At 35.8% G+C, this 13,282-nt stretch overlaps 1 protein-coding gene across 2 annotated transcripts; it reads right to left on the reverse strand.

Annotated features, from left to right (window-relative positions):
* LOC109828681 (cytokinin riboside 5'-monophosphate phosphoribohydrolase LOG8-like) lies at nucleotides 5,455-7,893 on the reverse strand. 2 transcript variants are annotated; one of them, XM_020395628.1, is made up of 8 exons: nucleotides 7,659-7,876; nucleotides 7,402-7,548; nucleotides 7,181-7,278; nucleotides 7,002-7,032; nucleotides 6,230-6,329; nucleotides 6,063-6,133; nucleotides 5,824-5,967; nucleotides 5,455-5,701 (listed from the first exon to the last, which is right to left on the reverse strand). In XM_020395628.1, the coding sequence occupies exons 2-8, from the start codon at nucleotides 7,510-7,512 to the stop codon at nucleotides 5,612-5,614; spliced, it is 645 nt and encodes a 214-aa protein (XP_020251217.1). In that variant the 5' UTR covers nucleotides 7,513-7,548; nucleotides 7,659-7,876; the 3' UTR covers nucleotides 5,455-5,611. The 2 variants fall into 2 exon arrangements, with proteins under 2 accessions (XP_020251217.1, XP_020251223.1); XM_020395634.1 differs by lacking the exon at nucleotides 5,824-5,967 and having other exon boundaries at nucleotides 7,659-7,893.

The raw sequence follows: 13,282 nt of genomic DNA on the forward strand, positions 1-13,282 counted from the left end.
TTAATGGGGGGGAACCCTAGGTTTATTAATTGGGCGCGGGCTGCCCAAAAAATTTGGGCGCCTGCGCCCAAAATTTTTTGCCCGAATTAGTTTTTAGCGACGGAATTTCCGTCGCTAAAACTTCTTTAGCGACGGAAATTCCGTCGCTAAAAACTTTTTAGCGACGGAAAATTTTTTCGTCGTAAATTTATTTAGCGACGAAATAATTCCGTCGCTAAAACTCAAATTTCCGTCGCTATATCAATTTTAGCTACGGAAATTTGGCGACAGAATTTTCCGTCGCTATAAACTAACTTATAGCGACGGAAAATTCCGTCGCTATTATTCCGTAGCTAAAACCTCATTTTCCACTAGTGACAGCTAATAGACCAAGAAGAAATATTCGTCGGCCAGCTAGATATGACGATGTCATGGTTGCATATGCTTTATCAGCAGAAGTCGTTGATGATTTGATTCCTTCTACATTTAAGGAAGCAGAGTCAAGCTCTGATTCGATTAGGTGGAGGGAAGCCATGGAGGAGGAGATGCAGTCTCTTCATAAGAACGACACTTGGGAACTTGCAAAGCTACCGAAGGGTAAGAAGGCTATTGGATGCAAGTGGCTGTATGCAAAGAAAAAGGGATCTTCTATTGGGGAAATTAGATTTAAAACCAGATTGGTTGCCAAGGGATATGCACAGCTAGAGGGCGTTGATTACAACGAGGTATTTTTACCTGTTGTGAAGCATTCGTCGATTCGTATTTTATTGGCATTGGTGGTACAGCTGGATTTGGATTTGGTCCAAATGGATGTGAAAACAGCCTTTCTACATGGAGATTTAGAAGAGGAGATCTACATGACACAACCTATCCAGAATACAACAACATGTCTGCAACCTTGTGTGGGAGGGTCTTTACATCTAGTTTCGGTTCATGAAATCTCAAACCAGAATATAGATTACTTAACCTTTTCCTGAACTTTGATTTGAAACGCACCACTGCATACTCCGTCATTACCCCACACGATATTCTCCTTCTTTTTTGGATAGCCACTGGTCAGCGATTGGTCCAGATGGATGTGAAAACAACCTTTCTACATGGAGATTTAGAAGAGGAGATCTACATGATACAATCTATGGGGTTCAAAGCTGCATGAAAGGAAGAATTAGTATGCAAGCTGAAGAAGTCTCTTTACGGATTGAAGCAATCGTCGCGACAATGGTACAAGAGATTCGACGGCTTTATGATTGGCCGATGGTTCACGAGGAACCCATATGACCCGTGTGTTTACATGCACAAGTTACAGAATGGTGAGTATATCTATTTGTTGTTATATGTTGACGATATGCTCATAGCTTCCAGGAATACTTCAGCTATTAGAAAGTTGAAAAAAAAGCTGTCATCCGAATTTGAGATGAATGATCTTGGAGAAGCAAAGAAGATATTGGGTATGAAGATCGAGAGAGACAGGGTGAAGGGGAGGTTGAAGTTGACACAGAGGAGTTACTTGCAGAAGATGCTGAAGAAATTCAATTATGATGGCAATGCCAAGGTGATGAGTACTCCATTGGCTCCCTACTTTAAGCTATCAGCTAAGATGTCACCTGTTTCAGTTAAGGACCGGGAATACATGTCCAAAGTTCCATATGCGAATGTTGTGGGTAGCTTGATGTATGCAATGGTGTGTACAATGCCAGATTTGTCACAGGCCGTGAGCATGGTATCAAGATACATGCATGACCCCGGGAAGGGTCATTGGGAGGCCGTGAAGTGGATTCTACGGTATATCAAAGGTACCGTGGATGTTAGTTTGGTATTTCAGAAGAATGAGAAGAACGGGAAAGATTGTATTGGTTACATGGATTCTGATTATGTGGGGGATTTGGATAAGCGCCGGTCTACTAGCGGATATGTGTTTACACTAGCAGGAGCTTCGGTGTGTTGGAGATGCACACTTCAGTCTACAGTGGCTCTCTCCACTACGGAGGCAGAGTATATGGCGTTGACTGAAGCTGTGAATGAGGCTTTGTGGTTGCAGGGATTATTAGAGAACTTGGGGATTGCACAGGAGACCCTTCGGGTATATTGTGATAGCATGTCAGCTATCTATTTGGCAAAGAACCAGGTTTATCATGCGCGTACGAAGCACATTGATGTCAGATTTCATTTTGTTCGTGACGTTTTGGATAATGGAGACGTCATATTGGAGAAGGTCCACACGAAGGACAACCCTACAGATATGTTGACCAAAGTTGTTTCAGGTATCAAGTTTGGTCATTGTTTGGAACTTTTGAACATTCTTCGGTGTTGAGGCCTTTCGAGGCCATTTGGGTGAACTACGTAAGGCTTGATTCCTTGGGTAAGAGGATACGTAGGCAGTCTTTATGATGCAGCCAATTTGGTGAGTAGATACAGACATTTGGTTGCTTTGATGTCGGCTCAGTTTTGGAAAAACTTCACCGAGGTGGAGAATTGTGAACGTGGCTTCGTGGGGGGGACCACATGTGTGTGAACGCGGGTGCAAATGTCCTCAAATTAGTGTGAACACGGAAGAAACACGGTGTGAGCGTGGATTTGCAGGCAACCCACCCAAATAATGCGGCCCACCCAAACAACTATATATATCAATGTGAGATAGGATTTTAAATAGGTGAGCGGCTGATTCATGTGCGAAGGCGGCTGCAAAGGGTTTCTAGCAGAGAAAAAAAACGGGGGTGATAAAGCGCAAGAAGAGGAGGAAAATCACCGTTCCTTTTTTAGGGTTTTGTGCATCCCTTTGAGAGAATATTTGTGTGAGGGATCTGAGAGTTTGTGAGGGTGTTTAGGTTGTGAGATTGTAAACCCTAGTTGTATCTCTTCCTCTAATAGTAGATCTCCCCCTCCTTGCCCCGTAGATGTAGGCAATTTGCTGAACCACGTAAAATTTGTGTTCTTGCTTTGATTTGTAATAGCTTGTAGGATCCCTCGACATGTTCTCACTTTGATGAAATATCTGGCTTTTGGTTCCTGTTTCCTTTGAGAAACGAGAATTTCGTTGTGATCTAATCTTTTGTTGTGCACCTTGCGCATCGGAGGTGCTGCCGAAATTTTCGCTGCGCACAATAGTGCTTAGTAGTCAACTTGAGAATGTTATTATAGATGTTCGTTTTGATGAGAGATTTTTAGAACTTTAGGGAATTAATAACCTCTCTAGACAGTTCCTTGAGACAAAGAAGCATGTTGCATATCATTGGTATATATGCTTGTGAAGTTAGCTTTAATATTACTAGTTGCAACTACATCTGTCGAAGAACTTTCTCTGCAATATAAAGAACATGGTACACAATTGTATGGGAGATGCGTGGTTGAATGATTGTTTAATTACATATGTTGAGAAATAATTATATTTATAGTGTATAGAAAATGAGAAAATCATACAAAGGTATCAAAAGATGAAACCACGCACAGAGCAATTATAAGAAGGATTATTGTTTGCACTTAGAAGTATTTTGTTAGTTTCTGTGATGGTAATGAAAACATTCATGTATTGGTACGAAAATAATAGTGGAAAGTATTAAGTGTTGAGATTTTATGATTATTGTACACATAAATTCTCTATCGCTAGAATTTATTTTATAGAGTTTTTTCGTTTACGTGCATAATTGAATATGTGCCCTCAGAAGAACAAAAGTCTCTAGATCCGTCCCTAACTAACACTAAAAACTAGTACGCACTTAGTACAAACTATTATATATGTTTCTCCACTACTTTTTTTTATAGTGGCCACGAACCATTAGTTTCTTCAATTCCGAGAGCTGCATTCCGACAACTTTTTTAACCCTTCATCAATCCATAACCCTTCATCAATCCACGTAGACAATGTCTATATGTACATGTCCCCAGGAAATATATATATTTTGAAAGAAATAGGAATGGTTACTAACTTATTGTACAATTAATGATGAACATCCAATGCAAGCATCCATAATCAGAATCCTCTGTTGCACGTAAGTTGATTTTTCTTAACATAAACTTCATGAGGCATTTCGTTGATAAAATATATATAATATTGGCTAATTTGATTGCCCCATCAATCTCTTACTGGGAGCATTAAACTTCTGTATTACAATATTTCACAGTTAAACATCTGAATCTGTGGATTTGACCCAAAAGGTTGGATATGAAGAAAGAAAACTTACGGGTTGATTGCACACAGACCCGCCCTGTACTATCGTTGTTTTGAACTTACTACCCATGCAGTCTCATTGTTGCAGATAGACGCCCTGGAACCTCAGACTCAATAATTTCACTGGCCTACGGACAAAATATCTGCCAATATTTCACCAACGGTAGTGAAGTCAAAAAACTTATTAACTCAGGGGGGTTTATCTGCGATAATTGAACTACAGGGGAAGTAAGTGCAAAACAATGATACTAAGGGGGGCTTACGTGCAACTAACCCAAAACTTATTAGCATGTAATGGGCATTTCTCTTGAAAATCAACAGAATCGACGGGATTTACTACCTCCAAAAAGGGACTAGAGACAAATTCGAATTGACGAAGTCTAAAGGTTCTAGTATCCTTGTATAAATAGGCATCCTTATAAGAGGAATAAGGTGGGGTCTTTCTAATGGAAACTGTCGCAGCTGGTTCCTCATCGAGGAGCAAAAATGGGTATTATGGGGTCTTCTACATCAGGACATCCATTTATGATATTTCTCAAGGGGAAGTCCTAGCTCAACCGCACAAGGTGGGCTCTGCAGAGTCAAAAAGGGACCATCAACCCCATTTCAAACACCTTCAAACTTTGTTTGGTTATTGTTCTCTCAGGCGCCAGACAGTCACAGTATCCTACTGAAGACCATCAATAATGCGAATCAGATTTCTGTTAGATTTGAGCCAGCCATTTTTTTGGTAATTTAAGAGATAATGTTGAATAGTTCATTAAGGTATATTCTGCCTGAAGTACATCATAAGGGTCATATCAGCTCCTGGCGTAAAAGGCCGCTAATGGTCTTTATAACAAAAGATAATATGCTTGATGTCGAAAAACTGAGCCATAAAACCCTTCATGCTATGATTTGAGATGTTTAAGTCTTGTTGTGTCCCCATTTCACTTGCTTCAGTTCAGTCTTGGATCTGTTGGTCGAGAGTCGGTCAAACTTCAGTTACCTTTAAGCTTTTTTATTCTAGAGTTTAGGTCTGAAGTAGTTGTGCTTTTTTATGTAATATACAGATTACTTGACAGCATGATATGTAGAGGAACCATGATTTCATCGGAGAAGGGTTTTCTTCATATAATCTTCACAGATTATTGGGTATGTTCTAAATTTCAATTTCTGTTTAGAAACATATATTGCATGTACAGTAGGAAAATGATCATCTGAAAATGCCTAAAGAGCATTACTAACTACCTTTCTCCTCTTTCTTCTGCCTCGTGCTTTCCTGCGGACTTTGGGAACAAACAGGTACTAAAAAAATGTTTATATACGCATTAAGTCCCCTAAAGCATGACACTTTTATTAAACTTTCAATTGGAAGGAAGACAAATATAGATGGCCAATTATGCCCATTTTCAAGGTTTCTCACATACAAATTGCTCAGAAAGAATCACATAAATTGGAAATAGTGATAGTAAGAAAGACCAAGCATCAATGTGTCGTTGATGGTGTTGTGTAACCCAAGCGTTGAACTTCCCAGCTCGTACGGGGAGCTACTCCTTTATGCTGAGGAGTATATTGCTACAAATATGAAGAAAAGGACAGGGTGAAGCTTTGCACCGAAATAAATACACTATAAATAGTATTAATTCACCAAAATGCCTAGCTAGAAAGGGTGAAGGTGAAATACTGAAGAGAGCTACCTCCATTTTGATCAATAGCTCTCTAGCATTTGCCGCAGAAAGAACAATATTTCTGGCGGCTGGCTTAATGAAACCTTCCTCCACACCATTATCAAATAATGCAAGCAAAGAGTCGTAGTAACCATCAACATTTAATAGACCAACCTAAGCAATAAGTATTAGAAATTTATTTATCTAAGCTAACCCCATAACAAACCAAATTGCACCGATTTACAATGTGTTTTAATGAGAAAACTCACTGGTTTATTATGAATTCCAAGCTGTGACCATGTTATCATCTCCATGACCTCTTCCATTGTTCCATATCCTCCTATATGGCTCAAAGGTGTAAGAGAATCTATGTATTTACTTATTTATGCATCAATGAAGACCTTCCTCTTTATGCAAAGAGTTATAAGAGATATACCGGGAAGTGCAATAAAAGCATCTGACTGACGAGCCATTTCGGCTTTGCGCTCATGCATGTCAGCGACTACCTTTACTTCACCCACAGGGTGGCCAGATATCTGTAAATAGAAATACAGGTGTCAAGAATACTGCACTGAAATTTATGTTGTTTATGCTAATTCAGCAGATGTAAGAGTTGCTTCATCTGCTTATTGCTTACATTATTCATATGTAATATCTCCAGAGATCTCATAACTTAGACATCTACATTGGCCATAGCTGAACAAGCAAGGAGTAGCCATATGGACTTTTAAGAAATATATCATATATTTATCATGCCAATTTTATTTCATTTGAAAAATTCGCTACCAAATAAGCACGCCGTAAAAAGATAGTTTCACAACCTCAAGAATCACCAGTTTTCATAGCGCAAGAATGGGACACATAATTGCATAATTAGTATTTGCAGTTGCTTCAAATTAAACTAAAATGTTATTTAAATGACTTTTCCACATTTCTCCAGGCTAACTCTTCAAAGTAAAGGATATCCCGATTTATCTATTAGTAGGTAAGTGTTTTCTTGCATCTCTCAAGGTGTACAGGATATTGGTGTACTATCAACTTATTCTGATGTAAATAACTATCTCATTAACATCCAGAAAATTAACAGAAGCTATCATATCAGAAACTAATTACGATTAACCACAAAAGACCCAAACAAGAAAAGGAAATATCAGAAACAAGTCATGTGCTTTCCAAACAAGAAAAGGTAATATTAGCAAGTCATGTACCTCAAGAGGCATGAGAGCTGAAGGAATAACCCTGCAAGCAGTAATCAGTCAAATAATAATAATAATAATAATAATAATAATAATTAAAAAATAAAAAGTAAAAAATAAAAAACACACACAATTCATAGTGAAGTTTGTAATGAAATCAAAATTCACAGCGTGAAATCAAAAGTCCACACCCAAGAACATCACAGCCTCCATCATGAACTGTCCGAGAGATCAAACCCATCAGACCCACGCTCCCCCCACCGTAAACCAAATCAATCCTTCTCCTCACCTGCAAAAATCAATCCAAACCCATCAATCCAAATCACGCCAAGATCAAATTTTGAAGATTACCCAACAACCAAAATCATATTTTAACAATACCCAGATATCAAAATTAGGAAACAAAGGGTACCAGTTCATCGCCCAGGTCAAGAGCAGCATCACTGAACACAGCCCTGTTGCCAGAATTGCTGCCACAAAAGACACAGATTTTCCTGAACTTGCTCTGCTGCTCTCCATCCATTGCTATTATTCTCTGTATCTCCTCCTTTTTTTTATCCTTTCAGGATGAAAAGGCAAGAATTAGCATTAACGTGTTGGGTTTTCCCTCTCTGTTTAGTTTAATGGACAGGAAAGAGCAGGTTCCAGTTTAATATAATTTTTGCATACCCACTCGCTTTGGAATCCTGTTGAATCAAAAGGCAGAGGCCTCAAATCTTTCCAAAATAATCCTCCCTTTTAAAAAAATTATTTGGGTCTCTTTCCTCTCTTTTTTAAAAATCTCCAACGAGACGAAGAGCGGAGCTTCACGCTTGAATCTCTCAAAGCCGATGCCTTTTTTTCAAGTCTGCACTCTCTGACTCTGAGTTATGTATTTATCGAGATGGCTGTTGGACAAATTACATGATTGCCATCGTTACGTGAGCTTGCAAAGTAGGAGCCTTTGTTTGGGTTTAAGGAGTGGTCTACACGTTTAGAACAGTCCAGATTCCAACTGAAGGGAAGTCAACGCGCTCCTAGTTTGTTAAGAGTCAACTGCCACATAATAAGGAGAAGTAAGGAGATTGCATTATAGGATATAGATGGTTCTCTATGGAAAATTATGTAAGGAGTAAGGAGATAGAGATAGCTAAAATTATCAAGCACATGAGTTTGGTGATTGCATTATGGCAAAATTGAAAATTACAATATCAATCACAGCAATAATGTTGTATAATAATTGCACTGATTAAGAATGGATAATGAGCAACATTATGATCTTATTCTTATATGATTTTATATAGATGAGTAATTATTAGTAAGATTTTTTTTCTAGCTACATGTGTTGGAAAAATCCAATGGAGATCCCTCCATATAAAATCTTAACTATGAGGAGGTAGGACATTGCTCGTGTATTAACAATAACACATATATAAAAAGAAAACTTAAAATTGGACTCAAAGAAACCACATTCACTCGTGTGATCATGGGCATAACGCTTGTAACGAAATAAATAAAAAAGAAACAACTATGATATTTGACCACATGCAACAAACGTGCATTCCAAATGCTTTTTAATTTTTTGCTTTATTTGGGGTATTTTTTTGTAACTTTAGATTTTTAGGAGTTTGTAATTTTCAAATATTTTAGGTTTTTATGTAACTATATATTGTTCATGGAACTGTTCAAAAAAATTATTTTTAAGTTGTTTTTTTGTAAGGATTTTTTCGAGGTGTTTTTTTTATAAATTAAGCTTTTTCAGTGGGGTTATTTTTAATTTTTTGATTTTCAAGGTGTTGTCTATAATTTCAAGTTCTTTAGGGGACTGTTTGGTGTTTTCAAATTCTAGGGTGCTTTTTATAGTTTTTGAATTTTTTTGGTGAAGAGGTTGTTAGTAACTTTTAAATTTTTAGACTTTTCCATGTAATTTTATATTGGTCGGAAGGTTGTTAAATTTTTTTAGATTTTTAGGATTTTTTTATAATTTTGGGATATCTGGGGATGTTTTTATAACTTCTAAGTTTTTCCAGGGGTCTTGATGCATGTAATTTTTAGAATTTTCAAATGGTGATTTATAATTTGTAGCTGCGTAAGGGGGTTGTTTGTAATTTTTGATGTTTTAAGGATTTCTTTTGAAATTTTTATTTCTAAAGGGTTGTTTGTAATTTTCTGATTTGTGGGTGATTTGTATATTTTTTTAGATTTTTAAGAATATTGTTTATAACTTTTTTATTGTTAAGAAATTATTAAAGATGTTATTGTTAATTGGGATAAGATCACGAATAACGTATTATAGACCTATTTAAAGGGCTCTATTAATTAGGATGATTATAATATGATATTTAGAAAAATCAGGGCAATATTGTCCAAGGAAAGTTTTTCCTCAGCTCTCAGTTCTAAAGGGAGTACAATAGATTTAAAGTTTGTAATAAAGAACATGAATCAAGTCCTTACCGTCTCCCAACATTATTTTATAGAGGACCTCTATAGGATTTTTTTTTTCCATTCTCGCGATGATCTTTAATCAATATAAATCAATAAAGTATAATTAAAAAAAAAGAGTACAAGTCCTACTAGTACCCCCCACATGGTGTTAGGCAATGTGAACCAAATAAGGTAGTACCAGGGAACAGCTCGGATATTTCTCTGCTTCCCTTCCTCTATTTGGTTTAGATCGCCGTGCATAGCGTGTTGGAAGTCCTGACAGAATTTGTGAACGAGTTTTTTATAGAAGTAAACGAGTCTCTATAAACGGTACATCGATGAATATAATCATCAATTTCAAAATTGATGCTGGGATACTTGTATATTTCTTCCTTCTTACTAGGTAGGATGCATCCTTCTTACTAGGTAGGATGCATGTGCATTATATGTTGTCAAATATCACGAGTCTCGGTTTTTTATTGATACTAGTTCTTATGCACGTGGAAAAATATCAAAATATTTTTCTTTTATATTTAATTTATTAATAAATAAGTCAGATTCATCTTGAGTTCAAATATGTAAATTGAATTATGAGATTTACTATTATTTTTATTTAAATATTATTAAAAATCAATGTAATGGATTTTAAGCTAAACTGAGATGAATATACCTAACTGGGATATTGTAATTGTCATTATGAACTATATTTATAGCAATAAAGAAATTACATTTCTTATTGCATTGAAAATAGAATTGCATAACATTTTTGGATATTATAAGCTTAACTTGGACATCTTAATTGATTTCTTAAGAAAAAATATGAGTTGACATAATAATATCTTCAAGTAGAATAGTAAAAGAAAATAAGTTAAATTAATACTTTATGTCATATTCTAAACACTAGTAATCCCAAGATATAATATGGAGTCAAGCATGAATAATAATATCATTATGAACTAATGTTCCAGTAAAAAAGAAACTATATTTCTTATTACATTGAAAATAAAATTGCACAACACATTGGGACATTATAAGCTAATGTTTTATAATAAACAATATTACGAAACCATAATAATCATATAAAAATGAATTGCAAGGAATGGTTCCGAGATACCTCTTCTTACATGAGATAATAAAAATCAACCCATACAATAATATGCATTATTGAAAAGCAGTATGATTTGATCAAACCCATAAAAAATTTATAATGAAACTCAAAGAAACATGAAGGTTTTAATCAAGTGCGCATGCAGAACATTGCAGTCATAGAGTAATTGTCCAAAAACAGTAAAATTAGAGCAAACCTATAAATAAATTTAGATCGAACTCGATGAAACATGAGGATTTTAAACAATTGCGCATCGGAGAATTTTACAATTACTTTAGAGAGTAATTGTCCAAAAGCAGTAAGATTAGAGTAATCACATACAGGAATTTACAATGAAATTTGAAGAACAAAACATACTAATTACAGAAAAGAAAAGGAAATTCACCTATAATTGTCCAAAAGAAGTAATAAAAAGACAAAAACTAAATAATAATGGTAACTATAGTATAATTTTATGTGATGAAAGCAATCACATAAGCATACAAAACTACTAATAATGTTGTATGAAAATCCCTTATAAAAATTCATAATTCTACTCAAAAATTAAGATATGATATAAAATGATCAAAAAATATCATCCTTTATTTTTTTTCATATTATAATTGGACCGAGATCAATCTTTCTCCATGTTTACTTTTTTCCTGAGTACTTCTAGAGTAGCATCTTCATCATCTATATCGATTGTAATATCAGGCTGGAGGTGGATTTCTTGTGCTATTATATTTCCTTCGCCCTGTTCATCTTTTGTCTTTTTATCTAACTTCACAAGGAATTTGAACATTTTCCCGATGTTTAACACAAATTTCTAGAAATATGGACTCTGATTATTTTTCTGCTTTAATGAGAACAAATGTTAGTTTTATGTATATGAAACTTGTTTGATTTTCTAAATTATTACTTGAATAGAGTTAGGAATTACCTCATTTTTTTCGTAATGAATTTTTCTGTAGTGCATCCAATAAGAGCTTCTGCTGCATCAAACAGTGTTACTCTTGCATTATCCATGCTATTTTCCACGAGAATCTTAACTACGTACCTGTAGTTTTCATTGTTGATTTCTAGAGATAGTTAATATTGTTAGACATTCATTGTTAGACTGATTATCATTCTTGCATGCATCATGGTTTTATTGTCTAGAATAATATAAAATTGAAATAATATATTTCAGTTATAACTTAGCATTTTCATGGGCAACATGGCATAATCAATCAAGCATAAACAAACACATTATACAAAATTGTGAAGATGATGACATGGTTCATAGTATCAATTATCCAAAATGAAACTAACCTGTAAGGAAATCAAAATATGCCCTCTTGTTTCAGTTTATAAGCTCAGTAAGAGTACAGATCCGGTGAATTTTACAAAAATTTCTCTCTCTTAAAGGTTGCTTGTTATATTGGTTTTTGTCGTGACATAGATCATGATCTTGTGGCTCAGAATAATAAAAACTTGAATTAGATATATTTATGCATACAATGCATAGATCATGATCTTGTGGCTCAGAATAATAAAAACTTGAATTAGATATATTTATGCATACAATGTAGCGTTTTCACAAATAGAACGGCTCAGAATAATAAAAACTTGAATTAGATATATTTATGCATACAATGTAGCGTTTTCACAAATAGAACGATATAATTAATTAACCATAAAAAATCACGCATTGAGTAACATCTAATATGAAAACTGTATGCACTAATTTACCTACTCGATAAGTAGTCTGAAATCGATAGTCGCTAATTTAAGATCATGGAGAAGACTCTCCTACGAAACTATGCTTTTCAATGATCTATTATTTGACAAAATTCAACAAAAAAACATTAGAGATTCCAAAAACCATAATAAATTAATTTGTACAACATATAAAATAACAAATTGAGATCAAACTCCAACAACTTCAACATGATTTATGGAAAATAAATAGACAATAAATAAAACCTTAGAAATAAGACTAATTATCTTGATGTTTTCAGCAAAGTCTCCGAGGAATACCTAAGCATCAGTGAGCGGAGGAATTCTCTAGCAGAGATAGATGCAGTGTGTAGGCGTCAAAAAATGCTTACAGATATCCAAATACCACTCAAGGCAAAGAGAAGACGATAAACGCCATTCTCTTAATCAGAGGGGATCATTTAAAGGAAGCGAGACAACATGGAAGAACAATGTACACACCAACAGGCAGTACATGACGGCGCGGCTGATGCGCGATAGTACATGGTGCCGCGAATAAGGGCGGGAGCCCATGGTGGCGCCGGCTTAGACGCGGCAGCCTATGGGTTGCCGCGCTAAGGACGACACGGCCTATGGTCAGGCGGTTATTATAGGAAGGTGCTGCGGCGGTTACAAGGCAGTTATACGATAATGTTTTGAAGCCCACGTTGCGGCATATCAGAAAAAGAACGTGTGCTGACGTGGACAAGCAGTTAAACCACGAAAAAGATGGTTAAAGATCGTGGGAGAACAGTTTCAGGCACGATGAAACGTGGTGATAACCGCTCCTTTGGCCGCGGCAGTCCATACTGCCGTGTCAATAGTCGTGGCAGCATGGACTGACGCGGCCAAAGAACAGTTGTTTGGTCAGTTATCTCGCCCCCATTTCCACTGTTATGCACTGCTATCCCTATAAATACCTCCCTAGACACGAAATAAAAGGGGGAGAGCAGATTAGAGCATAAAGACTCGGACTTTTAGTGATTTTGAGGAAGAGAGAAAGAGTCTTCATTCTTCATAAACACTTTCAAGAAGCTTTTGGCGATTCCTAGAGATCTAAGCTTTG

This window comes from Asparagus officinalis, chromosome 1 (assembly GCF_001876935.1).
Source record: "Asparagus officinalis chromosome 1, Aspof.V1, whole genome shotgun sequence".
NCBI classification, from domain to species: Eukaryota; Viridiplantae; Streptophyta; class Magnoliopsida; order Asparagales; family Asparagaceae; genus Asparagus; species Asparagus officinalis.